This window comes from Perognathus longimembris, chromosome 1 (genome assembly GCF_023159225.1).
Source record: "Perognathus longimembris pacificus isolate PPM17 chromosome 1, ASM2315922v1, whole genome shotgun sequence".
In the NCBI taxonomy this organism is placed as follows: Eukaryota; Metazoa; Chordata; class Mammalia; order Rodentia; family Heteromyidae; genus Perognathus; species Perognathus longimembris.
The window spans coordinates 13,227,114-13,247,261 of NC_063161.1; the positions used below are offsets into that span (position 1 = coordinate 13,227,114).

General features: G+C 44.7%; 2 protein-coding genes and 1 long non-coding RNA gene across 4 annotated transcripts in view; 1 reads left to right on the forward strand and 2 right to left on the reverse strand.

Annotated features, from left to right (window-relative positions):
* Positions 1–10,724, reverse strand: part of Txnrd1 (thioredoxin reductase 1) — a 46,753-nt gene extending 36,029 nt beyond the window's left edge. The window contains exon 1 of one of the 2 annotated variants that reach the window (XM_048356878.1): positions 10,602–10,724. The gene's annotated coding sequence lies outside the window, so the exon portion shown is untranslated. Of the gene's footprint in view, positions 1–9,768; positions 9,870–10,601 lie in introns of those variants that run through there. The other variant, XM_048356885.1, reaches the window with a different exon arrangement.
* On the forward strand, positions 1,272–14,146 carry LOC125359260. Its single transcript, XR_007212522.1, has 3 exons — positions 1,272–1,506; positions 5,096–5,098; positions 14,136–14,146. It is a non-coding gene; the product is annotated as an uncharacterized LOC125359260 (long non-coding RNA).
* On the reverse strand, positions 2,126–3,490 carry Eid3 (EP300 interacting inhibitor of differentiation 3). The gene has a single exon (XM_048356898.1). The coding sequence runs from the start codon at positions 3,431–3,433 to the stop codon at positions 2,330–2,332; it is 1,104 nt and encodes a 367-aa protein (XP_048212855.1). The 5' UTR covers positions 3,434–3,490; the 3' UTR covers positions 2,126–2,329.
* Positions 14,147–20,148: the final 6,002 nt, after the last annotated feature.

A 20,148-nucleotide genomic window follows, 5' to 3' on the forward strand; every position in this document is an offset into this window, starting at 1 on the left:
ACTAAGTGGCTGAGCTCCAGTTTCTTCAGAAAACTGAAAACAGACAAATGGAATACTACAGAGTAGGACAAAGTGGATTAGGAGCTTGCATTTATTCTAATCCTGACACAACTTTGCCACTTACAGGCCATCATGGGCTAGAATTCCTAAATGGTCCAGCCTGCTTAGTTTACAAAAATCAAAGATACACTCATTCACTCAAACGTGCCACACAGTCTTTAATACATCAGCTACATACATAGTACAGCACATGGAAGTGGCAGTAGAGTATAAAAAGGAACAGTTGCCAGGCACCGGTGGCGCCTGCCTATAATCCTAGCTACTCAGGAGGCTGAGATCTGAGGATCACAGTTCAAAGCCAACCCAGGCAGGAAACTCTGTGTGGCTCCTATCTCCAAATAACCATCAGAAAATCGGAAGTGGCACTGTGGATCTAGTGGGAGAACACTAGCCTTGAGTTAACGAGCTCAGGGACAGCACCCAGGCCCAGAGTTCAAGCACCACAACCACCAACAACAAAAGGAATGGTTGATGTCAGGCTACAGTGGTTCACATATATAATCCTAGCTACTCAGGAGGCTGAAATCTGAAAACTATGGTTTGAAGCAGCCTGGGCTGCAAAAGCACATGAGACTCTTATCTCCAATTAGCTACCAAAAAAGCCAGAGAGCTGGAGCTCAATAGAATGCTAGCCTTGATAAGAAAGGCTCAGGGATAGTGCCTAGGGCCCTGAGTTCTGTGTGCACTCAGAAGATAGAAAAGCAGTAGTTCAAAATCAGTGTGGGTTACATGAGATCCTGCCTCAATAACACACAAAAAAGCAATGTTTAAATAGTTGTAGCTAGAGAAAAATAGCTAAAAAGTAAAATTTAGAGGCACCTAATACTATCAGTAGTTCTTATTCCCAGTATCTCAAATGTGCCAAATTGCTTGAATCTCATGTTTTATACTTCATAAACATCTGACATTTAGTCTTTGTATTTCCTTTCTAAGTACACTTAGGAAGTTTGTTACAATTAAGCTTAACGACTTATTGCCAAATTATTTTTACATAATTCCAGGGGCTGGGAATACGGCCTAGTGGTAAAGTGCTCGCCTCGTAAACATGAAGCCCTGGGTTTGATTCCTCAGCACCAGCCAGAAGTGGCACTGGCTCAAGTGGTAGAGTGCTAGCCTTGAGCAAAAAAAATAAAAAAAGCAGCCAAGGACAGTGCTCAGGCCCTGAGTTCAAGCCCCAGGACTGGCAAAATAATAATAATAATAATAAAAATATAAGTTCATGAAGTGATTACAAATAATAGTTTATGAGCATGTTCATCTCACTCTCAGCATCTTCTAAAATCATTTCTATAATTTTCTATAGTACCCTTCAAATTAAACTAAGGTTATAATTCTCCCTTTCATGCAGGGGACTCATAAGTGCTGGATGAGCACTGTACCATTGAGCTTACATCCTCTCCCCCCAAAAAATCCCTGTATGGTTTTACACCAAGTGACAAACATTTGGTTCAACAGGGAAATGCTCAGCCCTCTAAGAAATGCAAGCTTAACGGGGACAAATATTCCAAGTTGTTACACAATGAAATACACAGTACAGCATAGTATGAGCTTCTGAAAGACACCCTGTACTAGCAGAAACTGCAAAGGTGTGCCAAGGAAGAAATTAACCAAGTAGATAAAGCTTACAACTTATGTTTAAAGCATGTTACAGAAATATCTTCTGCTACCTCTAAAAATAGATGAGATCACTGTAAATTCTTGCTCAGATTAATAGTCAACTTGTTCCCATAAATCGCATGGTTCTCACATGTCATGATTTGTCACAATTCCATGCACCTGACCTTGTTATTACCCTGCCTACAATGAGTGCTTCTCTTGTCTTTTAATTCTTCATGTGTCAGTATTCATGTTTCAACTACTTAGCAATATAATAGTTTTTGTTGGGGCCATTTACAGGAGAAACTATTTAGAATACATCACTCCTGGCTAATGAAGCATGTTATCTGGGAATTTTTAGTCCTAACATGGCATCCTTGCTACCTTACAGATAACTTTTCTTGACCAACTTTTCCACTTATGCCTTATGCCACCAATACCTCTTATGAAGTTCAAAACTTTCTATAGGGCATTCAAACAATTCCCATAAACATGCTAAAGAACTTTCCATTAAAATTATCTTATAAATTATAAAAAAATAGACTGCACAAGACAATTTCAGATGTTCTTAGAAAAGCACAAGGTAACAGTATAGTATGTGCTTCCACTTCAATTCGATATTGAGATATTTCAGAAAAGCAACAAAACAGGTTTCTATATACAAACAAAAATCTTAGTATGAGTTTTTGATCATAGCCTCTGAAATTTCAAAAGTTGCCACAATATTTTTCCAGTCCTGTAAGCTCAATGATATAACTCCTTGTTTTCTGCCAAAGAAACCGGGATCATTTTCTTCATCCATTTGGTTAATGTTAATTGGTTCTAGTATTGGTAACCTATCTTGGTCAAGTCTTATTCTTGCAAAACCATCTCTTATAATAAAAGAAACATAAAATATATTCTCCACAGTCCGAGAGAAGGAGTGTGGATCAACCACAAACTCAAAATAGGAGACAGGAGTATCGGGATACTTTCTAAAGCAGGTTTGCAACAATCCCAAGATTCTTTCCACTTCTTTTTCTGTTGCCTCTTGGTTAGAACTCAGGTCCAGTTTTCTTAACTTTGTTGGCATGGCCCCATTTTCTTCCAGTTTGCGCATTCTTCTGTGATGGTCAAGTCGGGGCTTTCGTGAAGAAGGTTCTGGCTTGAATGAACCAAAAACAAAGTGAAACGATTCGGCCTGCATTAGCCAGGACGTCGCTTCCTTCTGCACTGCCTTCCAGAAGGAAAGAATGACACTCTCATCACAACTACTGAAATCATCACACTCGTCTTCCAACCAATTCAGGCCCGCCGCTCGGAAAAGAAAGGTACAGAATGCTGCCTGGTTAAAATAGCTCATACCGGAATTCAGGTGCTTCGCTTTTTCTTTACCCAAATCCGAAGCCAGAACCAGAAACTGGGCATCAAGGGCCGCTTCCCTCGTTCGGCTCACTGCGTCGAAAAGCAGGTTGGCTTCCTCGAGGGCCTCCGTTAACGAGTTGCTGGCCGTGTTCACGATGTCCTCCCGCTTCTGCTGGACGCTGCTGATGAGCTGCCGGTACTGCTTGCGCAGGACCCGGCACTTCCCCTCGTCCTCCCGGGCCGCCAGCAGCTCGGGGTCCAGGTCGTCCGAGTCCGCCGAACTGAGGTGGTCCGGGCAGTCGCCCGCCCCCACCACGGCCTCCATCTTCGCCATTTCTCTCTCCTCCACCTGCCTAGCCCAGCGCTCTCCGCAGCAGAGCGGCTCCTCCGGTTTCTCGGGGCCTCTCTTCAGCAGCTCTTTCTCCTCCGACATGGTGGCAGCCGGCAGTAACCACCGCAAGCTTCCAGGGCCCGCCGGCCGGCCGGCCAGCGGATCCCGGCTGTGGCCGGTGGAGTTGGGAACCGTTGGAGGGCTCCTGCGCGTGCGCACTGCGGCGGCGGCGGCCCCGGCCCCTCCCCTCCCCCAGGACGGCCCCGCCCCCTCGATGCCTGCCCTGGGAGAGAACAGGCAGGCGCCCCAGCCCCTTCCCCACGACCACCGGCTGCTGGCAATACCACCGATTTAGGGCTCAAACTCTGGGCCCTGAGCACTGTCCCTGGCTTCCTTTTGCTCAAGGCTAGCTAGCACTCTACCACTTGGGCCACAGTGCCATTTCCAGCTTTTTCTGTTTTTATGTGGTGCTGAGGTATGGAACCCAGGGCTTCATGCATGCTACATTCCCAGTCCCTATACCACTGATTTTTGAAGCAACACTTTGGGACCTTATATCAAAATTTAGGTAAGACTGAAGATTCTGTGCTTTAAAATGCTCACTGTCATGCCTACATCTTCTTACACTGATTGACAGGTGTGTTACTTGTTTAGCTGGCTGGCTGGTAGCAAGCTCATCTCCAATTAACCATAAAAAAGCTGGAAATGGAGCTATGGCTCAAGTGAGAGGGCACTCCTGAGCAAAAAAGCTCAGAAACACTGCACAATACTAGGGTATGTTTATGCACACACACGTGCACACACATACAAGTGCAATATCCAAAAAAGCTATGAATCACTGCTCTATTCAAACAGTATTGTTGTTGTCATTGTTATTACTACTACTTTGTAGTGCTGAGGACCGATCCCCTGGCCTCATGCATGCTAATCAAGTATTCATTCTACCACTGAGTTACCTACACAGCCCTAGCCCAAAACTCATTATTATTGGTTAAGTCAAAGACAAAAATGAAAGTCAAGTTGAGCAAATAATGTGAAACAGTTGAGAACAAGTAAGGCCTCTATGATCAAGGCAAGCACCTAATAATACTAAACAGTGTGGGCTATCCTCTGGTTTCTCCTCAGATCGTATAAATCTTTCGCCTTTTACTAAACAGTGTGGGCTGCAGTATCAAGCTCAAGAGATCCCTTTTACCAGAGCATAATGTGGATGGATGGGTTTGGTGAGGACCCACTGAAAGCTCTGCAGGCCTGGATTCAAGTAAAAACCAAGTGCCTCCTTAATTCCACTATTCAGCATGATTTCCTCATTTATAAAATCACTCTACTGTGTATTTTAAGTTTGCCTTATAGAACAGTTGCGAATGTTTTTTAAAAACTATATGCAAATACCTGTTGACTTATATATATTTTGACAATGTTGGGGACTGAATCCAGGCCCTTATGCATGCTAGTCAACCACTGTAACACTGAGCTACATCCCTACTCCAATAAATATATTTTTAAGTATATCCACTATCCTACAGACTTGTGCTACACAAGTCTGTGTACAGCCCCACCAGTGTTGAGACGGCACTGAGATAGACACCTGCATAAAATGCTGGAGGCAATGTTACTGTCATACAGCTTCTTAAAATTCTGAACTGCCTCCCAATATGCTACATCTCTGCAACCATTTAGAGTTTCTGTCTCTACCACTATTCACTCAACAAATACTTATGGAATGCATGTGAAGTGTTAGAAAACAAATGGGGGATTAAAAAGAATGTATAGGGCTGGGGATATAGCCTAGTGGCAAGAGTGCCTGCCTCGGATACACGAGGCCCTAGGTTCGATTCCCCAGCACCACATATACAGAAAACGGCCAGAAGCGGCGCTGTGGCTCAAGTGGCAGAGTGCTAGCCTTGAGCGGGAAGAAGCCAGGGACAGTGCTCAGGCCCTGAGTCCAAGCCCCAGGACTGGCCAAAAAAAAAAAAAAAGAATGTATTGCTCCTCTGATTTAGTAGGCACAGTGGAATAAACTTCCAGTCTGCTAGCCTCCAAAGCCTCAAATTAATGAATGTCTCTGATGAGCCAAAATTATCACAGGGATGCCAGGATTTGCATGTGCTCAGTACTGACTAGTGAGCATACCATTGCCTAAAGGAATCAGGCATCCACAAGAACGCCAGGGGCATGAGAACAGTAGAGTGGGGTTTACACACAGTAGGGTCTTAGATCAAGCTCTGGCTTGGTGTGATCTTGAACACCTTTAACTCTTAAGGCCTTTATTTTCCTCCCTGCAACAGTGACTAAAATCACTTCCTTCAGTGAGGATCTAGAACCTAGCACATAAGAAATGTTTGATAAATGGCACTATCAGTAAAAGGTATATTCACTTCAGACAGAAGTACTAACATACACTTAAAACTACAGAGAATAAGCCTAGCTCTCCACTCTTTTTATATGTAAGCCAAAAACTTACTATTGACAGAATCCCTCATTTTCCAGAAACAAAGATTTGCAGGAGTGGAAGGAATGGCTAAATGAGGCCTTGTACTCTAAATAGGTAGGGAACTGGAAAATTGGGTTTAGGTAGAAAGAGATGTCAGGAATTGAAACAGAGCACAGAACAACAAAGAAACTTTTAAGGACTTAGTATGACAATGTATCCAAGACCCTACAATAGTACAGGAGCAGAACAGGAGAGATGACCAGAAAAAAAGGTTGGCCTAGCCCCAGAAGGCACACTAAATAGTGTGTCCTTTATCCTGGATGCAGAGCTGGCAGCAGGGAAGTAATAATCAAGAAGACTGACAGCAGATCCACTGGGGAGGAGGAGATCTGAGTAGGAGGCCAGTTAAGAGATTGTGGACATGATGGAATAAACAGAGGTAGCAGGTAGACAGTCAGGCTCAGGCAAGTGGACAGATGGGTAAGGCCAGAGGACCACCAAAAGATTGGACAAAGCAAAAAAGTCTGTGTTGTCACTGGACAACAAAAGTGAAAGAAGGATGTGTTTCATCTCCAAATGGATTCACAGGCAGCAACCCTTATGATCATTAGCACCAGACATATTTATCTATAGCCAACACATTTATCTATAGCCAACAATCTATTCTTCATCCATTCTTCACTTATTTGCCATACTAGGGATCAAACTCCGAGCTCTATGATGTTAGGCAAGTGCTCTACCACTAAGCTATATCCTCAGACTCTCTTCCACTAAGCTATATCCTCAGACTATGACCCTCTGAAATCTCAGTAGCCTTGTTCCCAATAAAGTGAGCCAGAGAACCTACACACTTCTTGCAACTTGAAGGCAATTCTTCCATCCTTCACCAGGCTAAAAGAAATTACAGTACTACTCATTCTCCAAAGAGAAGGGATTATCTCAAAGAAAATAATCCAAAGAAATAAAATTTTCTGTTTGGCAGTGTTTGGTAGAGCAGTACGAAAGAGGATGGAAAGAGTTATTCAGTCACCACTCACTTCCTGAAAGCTATTTTAGTTAAGAATCTGACATTCGGTAACTGTAAAAGGCAGACTTTATACAGCCCATGCTATAGTGTCTACCTCCCAAGTCTGGACAGTGGGGCCTGCAAGCCAGAGAATAACAAGATCACATGTACACAACAGTCTGTACAACTCCTTTATATGTTAATAATGCATTGCTTTATGTCTGCCATCGCTTCTACTATGTTAAAAGAATGTCCAAGACCCATGTTGCCAATTTTAGTCTTATTGTCCAAGATGCTTATATCTAATAAGTCTTTTGTGTGTGTGCCAGTATTGGGGCTCCAACTTAGGTCCAGATGCTCTTGCTTGGTATCCAACTCCCCTCTCCCCAAAAAACAAACAGCCAACTGGTGACTCATACCTGTAAACCTAGCTACTCAGGAAGCTGAGACCTGGAGGATCCTAGTTCAAAACCAGACCAGAGAAAAGTCCCACAAGATTCCCACTTCCACCAAACCAGAAAAAATGCCAGACTGGAGGTGTTGTTGAAGTAGTAGAGTGCCAGCTGTGTGCAAGAAAGCCCAGGAAGAGAAAGAAGTCCTGAGTTCAAACCCTCGTACAGGTAACAATGAATGAAACACAGCTCCTAGCCCCTTACCAAGGGTTTGTTTTTTCAAAAGAATTTCAGTAAAATCTAGGCAAGGACTCATATTCTGTACAAGGGGTAGGAGGCTTCACTTTCAGAATCCCTTCACTAGCATCCTTCATCCTACATTTAAACAGTCATTTATGCCTACCAATCCCTTCCTGAAATATTTTCTCCTTCACTCTCCTATAATAACTAGCTGGAAAAATGAGATAAGATTTTGCTATTAGCATTGTGGTGGGCTAGGGGATGAGAGAAGAAACAATATTAAGAATAGAAAGGGGGCTGGGGATATGGCCTAGTGGCAAGAGTGCTTGCCTTGTATACATGAGGCCCTGGGCTCGATTCCTCAGCACCACATATACAGAAAACGGCCAGAAGCGGCGCTGTGGCTCAAGTGGCAGAGTGCTAGCCTTGAGCAAAAAGAAGCCAGGGACAGTGCTCAGGCCCTGAGTTCAAGGCCCAGGACTGGCCAAAAAAAAAAAAATAGAAAGGAAAAGTAGACATTTTAAAGAGTTTCCTCACCATTATTCAGGCTGTAACCAATGTATGAAACCTCATAAGCCCTCTTTCAAATAAGAGTTAACCTTGAGATTGTACACTAACTCTATAAGTGCTCAATTCTCTACTTAATTTTTTCAAAGCAATTACTTCACTCAAACCCAATGTTCTACAATCTCAAATCCTGCCATTTAAACCAGGAGCTGGTAGCGCACGCCTGTAATCCTAACTACCCAGGAGGCTGAGATCTGATGATCACGGGTCAAAGCCAGCCCCAGGAGGAAAGTCCATTACAAAACTGGAAGTGGTGCTGTGGCTCAAGTGGTAGAGTGCTAGCCTGAACAAAAGAAGCTCAGGGACAGTGCCCAGGCCCTGAGTTCAAGCCCAAGGACTGGCAGAAGAAAAAAAGAGAGGGCTGGGAATATGTCCTAGTGGTAAAGTGCTTGCCTCACATACATGAAGCCCAGGGTTCAATTCCTCAGCATCACATATATAGAAAAAGCCAGAAGTGGCACTGTGGCTTAAGTAGTAGAGTGCTAGCCTTAAACAAAATGAAGCCAGGGACAGTGTTCAGGCCCTGAGTTCAAGCCCCAGGACTGGCAAGGAAAAGAAAAGAAAGAGCGAGAGAGCGAGAGCTATCAAATGATACATAGTAGAACAATAAATTTAATTAAGCTAAGTCTAAGTAATTTAAGTATATATGGATGGTATGTTTATTATTCATATGATCATAAGGAATTGAGAATTTCAGATGGTACCAAGTCAGTTGCAAAGCTTATTAGAATTGACTCTTTTACTCCCACTGATGTTAGTTAAAAATCAGAAGCATCTATAGGATTATATAAAAACCAAATGGCTATATAACTGTAAATTTGACACCGGTGAAAAGAAATATTAGACAGGAAGAAATATTAATAGATCTCTTTGATTTTGGTTGCAAACTAAAGATCTGAGTAATATAATTCATTTGAAGCTAAAAGCTTCTTTAATTTTCTTCAATTATTTTGCTATTTGTCCTTGATGTCTAGCTCCATTTCCTACACCAAACAAAGGAAATGAGATTCTTTTCAGAAGAAATGACAGTTATTAAATAAAAAAAAGTGATTTAGTTGCTAATGTTCTTCAGAAGTGCACACACACTAAGGTTTTACACTTAATGCAGACCTTGGATGTATTTCTCAGGGGGTAAGGTTCAAATGTGAATTTCATTTCTTAAAAGTTGCATAGGTATTTGAAAAGGTTCTGGACCAAAAAAAAAAAAAAGTTAATCTGCATATATCACAACGGTACAACCCAGGTACTGGGAATGAAGGGCCTTTCTAACCTGGTAGTCAAGCAAAGCAGTGAGTTGTAGACCACCAAGCGGGTTGTCTACTCCCCGAGGCCCAGGACCCGGCCACCCCTGCGACCACCGGCACCTTCTTGGTGCTCTGGCGGGCGGGAATTGGCCTCGGCGCGGGAATGGAGGGGGTCCGGAGGCCGTCCCTGACCTTGGGTGGGGGGGGGGGGGAGGGCTCGCCCTCAAGAGAATTAAAAGGGAGGACTCCTGGTTGGGGCCTGCTTGGAGAAGAAAAGCCTTCCCTGCCTCCCTTCCCCCGCGGCTGCCCTCAACTTGACGCCGCCGCGGAAACGCTTCCAGTGTGGGGAAGGCAGGCAAGCGGGCGGGCGTGCGGGGGGAGAAAGGACGCCAAGAGGGGCGCGGGCCGGTCTGCGGAGCGTGGGCTCCGCGGGCCGGTCTGCGGAGCGTGGGCTCCGCGGGCCAGCGCGCCCGGCCGGGCTTCTCTGGGGGCTCGCAGGGGCTCACGCGGCGCTCATGCCGGGGGCTCGGCACAGGGCCACGTGGGTCTCCTACCTCCAAGGCTGGGCCGCGGCGGGCCTCCGTCGGTCCCTCGCCCTCCCCAAGCCCACGCTGGCCGCGGGTCCCGGCGGCGGGTGGGAGGCCGTGCGGGCCGGGCCTGCTGGGGACGCGGAGCGCTGGGCGGCGGCGGCGGCGGCGGCGGCAGCTGAGGTGACGGCGGCCGGGGCGGCGGGAGCGCATTCGGCGGGGCGGGGCTTCCGGCCAGGCGCGCGCGCTCCCCCGGCGACTCTCGCCGACCGGCTCCGCCGACACGGCCGAAAACGTGGCCCCGAGGCAGCCGGGGAACCTCGGAGCTGCGGCGGCGGGGCGCCGCCGAGGGGCCTGGGCTCCCCGGGTCAGCTCCACAGGCTGGGGCCGCCGCTCGGGGCCCCTCCCCCCGTGCCGGGACCGGGAACTCGCGGGTCCCAAACAAAGGCGGATTTGGCGGACGGTAAATGAGGGGCGGGCCTAAAAACGCCCCGGTGGCACCGAACCAGACCGGGCTGGTTCACGCGTGGAAATCTCGGCGCGCGGGTGTGGCCTCCCACTCCCCCGCCCGGAGCGCCGACCTCGCCGTGGCCGGCTACACGCCGCGGAGGAGCGGCTGCGGCACGCGTGGACGACGGAAACGCGGCCGGACTTGCCCGCGTTTAAGCAGCGAGCCAGACGGGGTGGTCTACGCGGTGGCCCCGCCGGCGCCCCCCGGAGTGACACACGCCGGAGCTGCTGCCGGTGTCCCCGATGGGGCCAGGACGAGAGGCGGCGTGCACCCCTTGGAGCTGTTCCCGGGTCGCGCCTGCACCCCGGCGTTCCCACCCCGGCGTCCCCGCTGTGTCCCCTGCACTCACATCGAGGCCGGGTGGCCCAGGGTGGCCGGGTCGCCGTGGCTTGGGGGCTGGCGCCGGCTCCTCTCCGCGGTGACCGCAGGTGCACTGGCCGGGCTGGCCGCAAAGCCCCGGGAAAGGGCGCCCGGCTCCCCGAGGCCTTGCGCGAAGCCACGCCCTGCCCTGGAGGAGGGCGGCGAACCGCCCGCCTGTGTCAGGATGACGAAGCAGAATCCAGCCCTCGTGTGCCGGCCGGGCCGCCGGCCAGCCGGTGGGGGAGAGCTCCGAAGAGGGTGAGGTCGCGCCCGCCCGCCTGGCGGCCCCAACCCGCAATGTGGGGAGCTAGAATCCAGTAGGTGCGTGTGTCACGGGGTGAGTGTGTGAACTGAGCCACCTGGACTTTGCCTTAAGGCAGAACTTTGCAGTGGTAGGTAATCACGCGACGCGCTTGCACACGCACACGCACACATGCAGCCTGTCCCCCCCCCCCCCCATCCAGACATTCTGATCACCTTGGGACTGTACACCGTGTGACCTGGGTCCCTGACTTTTAAAATGCCGAAGGTGGTTCTGGTTGACTGCAAAGTTAGGGGAACCCATTGCCCAAAGGTAATGGATGACTCACTTTGGTAATTCCCTCCAGGAAGTTACTGTCTGGCTTCTTAAAGACTCATCCTGAGAAGTGACGCATTCTCACCAACACAGAACTTCCCCCTGCGGAGCACTTCCTCCTGGTCCCACTTGGCTCTGGGGTTGCCTTGTTTGCTTAAAGGAAAACGGTATATTTAGCTCCAGCCAGGCCAAGCTTCTTGCAGCTGCCAGGGAGGGCCCTGCCCTGTCATAACCTCCCAGTTCCTAGGTTCTTCTCCACCTTCCCTCCTGGGTGCCTGGACAGAACGGTTGATGAATAAGTAAATTCTAATCTTTCCCTCTAATTAGTCTGGACAAGGCCAGAGTAAAGGGAAAGGACACAGAGGTGAAAGGGTAGTTGGCTTCTAAATCTGGCTAGGACACCACACCTCCTCTGAGTTGGCAGGCCTCCTGCCTCTCTTTCCAAGGTGAAAGTAGCTTAGTTTAGGTTGTCACCTAATATGCACACACCAAACATATGGTCCAGTCTGTGAGCGCCACCCCTGATTCTGGGGTCTCTAAGACAGATGATGTCCTTAGCTCTCAGGTGTTCCAGAACAATGTAACTAAAGACTAAAGAATGAAAACTGGAACTAAGAACCCCAAGACACTTATGCCTGACCCCTCTGAGCCAAACTCTGCATTAACCATTTCTATGCTGTCTCATTTAATCTATAAAATAACAGGCCATGAGCCAGGATCATGAATGCCTTATTCTTAAATATACATTAAAGAGTACAACTTACTTTTTGAAAAGCATGGCTTCAGTTGGAGAGAGATTTTTAAATATTTTAACTTGGAATAATACACTAAATGCCACTGTAAGAATTCCAACAGCCTTTGTATTGACAAGCATCGTGTATGGACAGATAGGTCAAAGTGATTGTAATCCATATTTTCTAACAGCATGGTAAAAGCTAGAGGAGACATTTTTACTATCACATTGCTCTTAGGTAAGCAAACTATTGTACAAATCCCCAAAGTATCTTCAGAATGATCATGGGTTCTCACAGTGGAAGGCATTAGATGGAAGTGAATGTGTTTAGAGAAGATGGTCTAGATCAGAGTCCAGGCACATCAAACTGCAAAGGAGAATGACCCAGCAAAGGAGCCTCAGAGGAGCTGGAGGGAGGTGGGAGGAAATCCAGACAGCCTGGTGTCTCAGAAGCCAGTGAAAATTACTCCACACTGGAGGAAGACAGCATCACCTACATGAAGAGCTGCTGACAAAACCCATGCAATAAAGACTGGTGGTGGAGGTTGGAAGTCATGGTTGAGTTTCATGAGAATGATGAGAAGAAATTCATATAGAATTCAACCAGCAACAGAAAGTCAGGAAATGGCAGTTGTAACTTTAGCTCTTTAAAGGAGTTTTACTTTAAAACAACGAAACAAAACAAAACAGGAAAAAGACAGAAAAGAACCCGAAGAGAGATGTAGGATTAAGAAAGATTTTTATGGTTTTGTTTGTCTAAGGCAGAAGCGATCATAATCCTTTAGAGGGAAATGTGGGAAGTTTGTTACAGAACAAAGTCCTTTGAACATACATTTATTACCCAGCATAGACTTTGAAGTTAAATCCAGGTTCTATCACTAACCAGAGTCAAGTTACTCAGCCTTCCATTTTCTTTATCTTCTTTCTACAAGGCCCTCTGTGGTCCTCCTACCTTCTTCATCTCAGTCAAACCTTTCCTCAGATCCTCCACCCCCATCATTAGCCTTCTCTCAGTCCCTTTAATTACTCTGTTCTCTCTCACCACGGGGCTTCACTAACTCTCAAGTAAGTGCTCAGCTCATCTAGTTCAAACACGCCTTCCTTGAGGAAGCCATCAAAGCAGTACAATCCTCCTGTGAAACATTCCCAGGTCACCAAGGGGTCTTACTACTTACCACAACGGCCACTATACTTTTATTTATGGTTATCTGGGTCAAGGTCAGTTGTTTCACACACACACACACACACACACGCAGTACACTAAGACTTTGCATTATACCTCTCTGCAGTTAGGAACCACATGTGGTTGTTAAACATTAAAAAGATGCTTAGCGTGAGTATTTATCTAAAGCTATTTCTGTTTGATTCACTTCAGTGTGAGCAGGGACAAGGATTATTCACAACATTGTATTTCCCAGCACTAAGTATAGTGTGCACACACAGTGTTCACTTGAAAAATATTTGTCAAATCTAGAAAATGAGGACATTACTACTTAATTTGTAAATTCTATCTTTTTCCACAGAGGAAAGAAAGAAGTTTTTATATTACATATGTCAGGGGTCCTCCATTCTCCTGTAAAGATGAATCTGACTTTCAAAATTTTGGTCTATTTCATGCTGGATGTGGTAGTATGCACCTGTAATCCCAACATTTGTGAGGTTGAGACAGTTGGAGACTAGCCTGGGCTATATATTGGGAAAACATGGCAAGGCTTTACAAAGCCAGTGGTTTTCAGTCCACACCTTGAGGGATAATGAAGGCAGGGAGAATAGTGGTAGGAATGATGCCTAAGGAATTTTTGATGACTAGCATGCATCATGCATGAATCTAGATCTCTCCAGGATGAGCTTGACCCTCATAATCTGATAGGAGACACCATCATCTCCTTTTTACAGATAGAAAGAAAGGAGGTATGAAAAGGTAAGTAAGTGTCTTGCCCATGGTCAGGCAGCATAAGCAACAGAGTGGAGACTGATCCCAGCCCTCGATTTTTACCACAGTGCTGTTTGCCTCATGAGCACAACCTTCTAGGCAGAAGCAGCTTATGTATAGTCACAGGAAAGATGCAGAACTCGGGAGCATAAAGGGAGATGGAGCAATAAAGACAGAATTAGTTTGAGGTTCACAGGCAGAGAAGTGCCTGACTCTCTTCTGTACATTCTCAATGAATCCTCAAAATCACCCAAATAGTACACCTAGATTGTGATATTAGAAACTAAGATTCCAGAACATTAAGAATCTTGTCAGGGCTGGGAATATGGCCTAGTGGCAAGAGTGCTTGCCTCGTATACATGAGGCCCTGGGTTCGATTCCTCAGCACCACATATACAGAAAATGGCCAGACGTGGCGCTGTGGCTCAAGTGACAGAGTGCTAGCCTTGAGCAAAAAGAAGCCAGGGACGGTGCTCAGGCCCTGAGTTCACGGCCTAGGACTGGCCAAAAAATAAAAAAAGAATCTTGCCAACATAGGTGAGTGTTGAGAAGATAAATCCAGGAGTGCTGACCTACAAACCCATGGCTTGTCATCCAGTTAAATAATATATAGCAAGATGTAGGCTAACAAAAGAGCACCAAAAGCAATATTCTGTATGGTACAAAAAGCAGTAACTTTCAGACAAGGACCAGGGAGGTCCATCTGTGAAAAGTCAACCCCCAAAATTTTGAAATCCAGCTTTTGGGAGTATAGTCTATGAAGACTATCTTACACGGAACCAGTCACCACTCCGTGTATCTTATGTCACATGGCAATAAAGCCATCTCTTGTTATCTCTGCCTCCCTCAGCACTGTTACTTATGAGCACCTTTGTGCCAGGGTCTCTACAGGTTCTCAGTAGTCCTCTCCATAGCCCAAGGTTAAGCCACTGGCCTGAGGCCTAACGGCTCAGCCAAAATTTGTGCCTGCATGCTCTTCTCCAGAATGAATCATTTAGTTGTTTCCCTTATTCCTAGCATATCTGGTAGATACATCTACCTGGTAGATACTCACTCCAGGCATGAAACCAACTGGCCCTTCCGGAAGCTTCTGAACACTAGTGGAGTGGTGAAGGGAGCCCAGGTGCTCTGACAAGCCAGTTCTGAATAATGTACCATTCACCTACTCTTGTGATAAAAAAAAAAACTCTGGCTAAATCATTTCAAGCTACAGAACTACTCACAATCCTGAATGATGTTGGGGTTTTTTGCCTTTGTGTGTGTGTGTGTTTTTTAACATCTTCAGTCTTTATGAATTGATTTTAATATTTTTGGCAGTCCTGGGGTTTGAACTCAGGTCATTAGACTTAGGCTACTTTGCCTTTCTGTGACAACATTCACAGAAGCAATCTGGACTTAGACTTCACTGCAACCTGAGTACACGAGGATAAGGAATGTTCTGATCTGCTACAGCTCCACATCCTATTCCGACCCCAGTTGATCTTAGGGACCCATATACCTCAAACTGCTCTCCCTATTTTGTATCTAGGCCCACCAGATGAACCCAGATCTCTTTCATGGATCTCTGAACTAGTCCCACAGCCTCATCTAGCTTTCTACTGACCACCAGAATGTGGTAGTTCCAAAGGAAGGGAAAAGTTTTCAGTGTAGAAAACTACCGGCCAGAAGTGCCTCAGGAATGCAGGCTCCATTGTGTTCAACTCTCAGATGCCTAATCATAAAACTGGTGATCTGCCACCCTCTTCCCCCACCAGTGGGTTGTGTATTAAGTAATAATGGTAAACAACCTTTAGATCCTACAGATGAAAGAAGTATCCTATATTATTATTAAAGTTTACATTAATAACAGCTAATATGATGAGGAACATCCTCTTCTAATTACTCTAGGGGCCCAAATTTGAAAACGTTTATGACTACAGGTCACTCGTGGAGGTCAGTCACCTCCATGAAGCTGAGCCTGAAGTATCTCTGGATTTGTCTGGGTCATAGCTAGCACCTCTAGGCTCTGGATTGAGCCAAGAGTGACCTATGTTTTGTCTGGCTGTATTAAGATCAGTTTTTCAGGTTATGGGTATAGCTCAGTGGCAGGTACTTGCTCAGTATGTACAACATGCTGGGTTTGGTCTTGGTACCAAAATCAAACTAAAACACTAATTGGCCCACTAAATGCAGATAGAAATCTTGTAGTTTCCCATCGAAGATTTAAAATTTTATTTATCTATAGATTTAAAATGTTTATTTACTCTTTTAATGATCTCAAGAACTCTCTGAAATGTTGTTACCTTTGATAAGGCTTTAGAGGTTAATCATTAAGTGGATTTCTTCCTTCTTAAAGGTAAAACATATACTAGGCCTCTCTAATTTAGTCATTGGCCTTTCTAAGAATGTGAAGTATTGACATCTCACAACTATCATGTAAAGACCAACTATAGGGCTTCCACAATTATGAGAGAAGGCTTTTGTTTATTTGATTTTTTTTCTTTTTCTTCTTGGAGATAGACCTCTTTGTCCAGGTTAGTTTCAAACTCCTGGTCTCACATGATCCTTTCCCATAATCTTTCCCAATTGTATCCTACTTTCTTGACAAATGACAGCACTTTCTGTGAGGAATTCTTCATGAGAAATTGAGCAGCTTCTCCTTCCATCTCAGCCTACTCTGCATCATGAGCATCTATCTTCTATGAAAACTTTCTCCTAAGGAGGAACCAGATCTTATTCCCACATATTTTCTCAGTACCCATTACATTATATAACAGATACATAAACATTAATGTTTTATATTTTTTCCAACCCTTTGGCTATTCAGTGTAAAGCAAGATATGACTATTTTCCCCCAAAAAAAGCATATTAAACTCTGCTTTTTCATTAAACATTATGGCATAGCAAATTTCCCATGCTATTAAAACTCTTCATGAATCATTGTAATGGCTGCATCATGGTATATGAATTAGCAGCTTCTACCATGTGTCACAAACTATGCTAGGGTTTTATACATACCCTCACTAGATTACCATGCTGCACGTGAGGAAACAAAGGCTCAGAGGAGACAAGAGTCCTCTACTTGTGGTGACTGTGACTAAGGACCTGTGATAAATCACGCGCCCTTGGAACATAAAGTCGGGGTCCTCAACTATTCACTGGAAAGATGAGTCATCAACAGTCAGAGAGAATATCAATTAAACAGATTGAAAAAGTTTAAATCTATCCCTTTAATATCTAGGTACATTGGGAAAAAAGCATGAATTAAACACTACATTAGATGTATTACAAACTTTATCCTATTTGATTCTAAAAACCAGAGGGGTTGTTGGTGGTGCTACTATCTCCCTCTTGGTATAGACTTGAACCCAGGTCTACATGATACAAATGCACATTTTCTACTTATTTAAGAGAAATTCTTGTATGCAATATGTGAGTTGTTTCTAAATGAATAACCAGTTTTCCCACCCTCCTGGCATTTTTGTCATATAGAAATGTGCTTGAAAATCTGTGCAGAATCTTACCTGAATGCTATGTAGTCACTGTCATATACTCCCTCTAATCCACTTACATAAGGGTAGAACACACACCATGTGTGTTTGTGTGTATGTGTGTGTGTATGTGTGCAGATGTTAGTGAATAGGACCATGGCCAACAAAAATAAGCCCACATTACATCAGAGAGCAGTTCAGCATTCATTAGGAGACTGCACTCTGGAGCTGGGTTCCTCATTTTCAAGTTCCAGCCCTGTCCATTACAGGTTGTGTGACCTTAAACAAGTTATCTAAATTCTTTACACCTTCATTTCCTCATCTGTGGCATAGAGATAATGGTCACATCTTCTCATGCTCTGCATGCTTCAATTAGTAAATACCGAAAGTGCTTAGAGAAGTGGCTCATAGATGTTGCTATAGAAACATTTCTTCCTCCTGTTTCCATCGTCATGTGAGGAATATGAACTCAGTTAATGAAGTATAATGAAGTAGAACAAATTTGAGTGAAACACTCAGATCATGTGATGTGTCTCATTTGTAGCCAGAGAGATACAAAGTAAAATAACCTTTCTACCTCTCAAGTTGGCAGACAATAACTTATACAACCCTGCTATTATTTCTTACTACTCACAAAGTACCAGGAGCCCATTGAGCTTGTGGAGTTCTCAGTTATGCATATGCCATTTAAAAGAATCTAGAGTCTTAGAAATGTTCCTGTAGTGATCTAGAAATCCATTCAGGAATCTGGCCCAACAAAATAATTCTGAATATAGCAAAAATTTATGCTTAGAAAACAATTTTTTTCTTTTTTGGTGGTATGGGGTTTCAAGTCAAAGCCTTGTTCTTGATAGACACTCTACCTTTGAGTCATGCCCCCATGGCTTTGGCTATTTTTCAGACAGGGTCTCACATTTTTACTTAAGGCCAAGGTCTCTGTTCCTCCTATAATTCTTCCTCAAGTAGTTGAGATGGCAGATATACTCTACCATGCCTAGCTTGCTCGTTAAGATAGGGTCTTGCTAAGGTTTTTCAAGCCTGGACTTGAACCATAATCTTTCCAATCTACATCTCCTGCATTGAAAATGTCTAACTTGTTATAGTATCAGAAAAAAATTAGCATCCAAGCCTGATGGTTCACACCTATAATCTCAGCACTCAGGTGCCGGGAGCCAAAATAGCTGTCGGGATGTAACTTAAAGAAACTACAAAACTTAGCTGATAAGGACACCTGGGTCTGGCTTTCATGTTGTAACATAAAGAAACTCTAAGACTTAACCGATAAGGACACTTGATACTTTTACAACTTTGCCTGTTAAGCCTAACATCTGGTCCAGCTTTAATCAACAACCTTGTGAACTTACCCAGTCCCTGTCCTGAGAAAGAACATCCCACAGTTCTGTAACCTAGCAACCTAATGACCCTGTCTATGTGAGTTACCCTTTGCTGATTACTATATAAGCTGCCCTGCAAAAATAAAGTTTGAGACCTTGATCAGAATCCTGTCTTGGTCTCCCTCCTTGTGTCAGGTTTGTCTCTCATTCAGGTCAATTCCCTCTCGGGTTCCTGTTGACAAAACCCCGCGGGCCGGGGCACTCAGGAAGCTAAGGCAGGAGGATGCTAAGTTCCAAAAACAAACTGGCAGACTATTCAATGGATAAACAAGTACATGGAATATTTTATAGTTGCTTCTTGGGATAACAAGAGAAACATTAATTAAATAGCAAAACAAAACATAACACAGGATACAAAAAAGATGCCCAGAAGTATTAATAGCACTGTCTCTAGATATGATTGTGTATAATTTGCATTTTTTCTACACTGTGGCCTCCAAAAGTATGTATTTTTAATACGCTGGTACTGGGCTTTGAATTCAAGGCCTCCTCTTTTACTCAGCTTTTTCAATCACAGCTGATGCTCTACCAATTGACCCAAACCTTCAGTCCAGATTTTTTTCTGGCTAGTAAGAGATGAGAGTCTCCCATTTAGCTTCAAACTTTGACAAAAGATCATGCTTCCTGAATAGTTTAGATTACAGACATGAGCAACCAGTGCCTGACCATGGTCTTCAAATTTGTTTGAAATGATCACTTTTATAGATTAAAAAAGCCACAATATTTAAAGACCACCTTAAGCTTCATTCAAAAAAGAAACAGAACAGCCTCCATGGATCTCCATATCTGGCAGGATAAAGCCTCTCTACTTGGCTCCTCTTGTCTCTCCTCCATTCTCTCTGCTAGGCATGCCTGAACATATTCACAATAAATAAATAAGGCATCATGCCTCCTACCCCATTTTTACTTACAGCCATGAATTTCTTGTCTATTAACTTTGTCCCTCTGGGAACCCCATCCAACACCACATCATAGCTATGCCCCGACCCTAGAGTCTTTACAGATACCAGATTACACTGAAACTACAAAGATGGTAGATATAAACACACACTGATCTTGAAAGATGAGGTTGTACCTCATGCATCTTTTCTCCCCTGCCACAGCACAGCACAGAAACAGATGCCCAGAAGAACATCCATTGAAGGGACAAATAATAATACCAGTGGTGAGGGCAGAACTAGCTTATGATACTTCTGCTTAGGAGGGATTTTCATTTGGTTTAAGTAAAGCAATCCAAGCCAAATGCAATAATACACACCCATAATCCCAGCTACTCAGGAGGTAGAGGTTGAGTTAAGAGTTTAAGACTAGAAAAAAGGTAATTGCTAGACTCTGTCTCATAAACAAAGCAAAAACAACTAACAACCCATTTTTAAAAATGATTACCAGGAAGCTGAAACATGTTTGGGAGGAGGAGGGCAATGGTGGG

Bases quoted from the DNA above. Each gene is read 5' to 3' on its own strand.
- Eid3 (XM_048356898.1), bottom strand. From the start codon at position 3,433: ATGTCGGAGGAGAAAGAGCTGCTGAAGAGAGGCCCCGAGAAACCGGAG.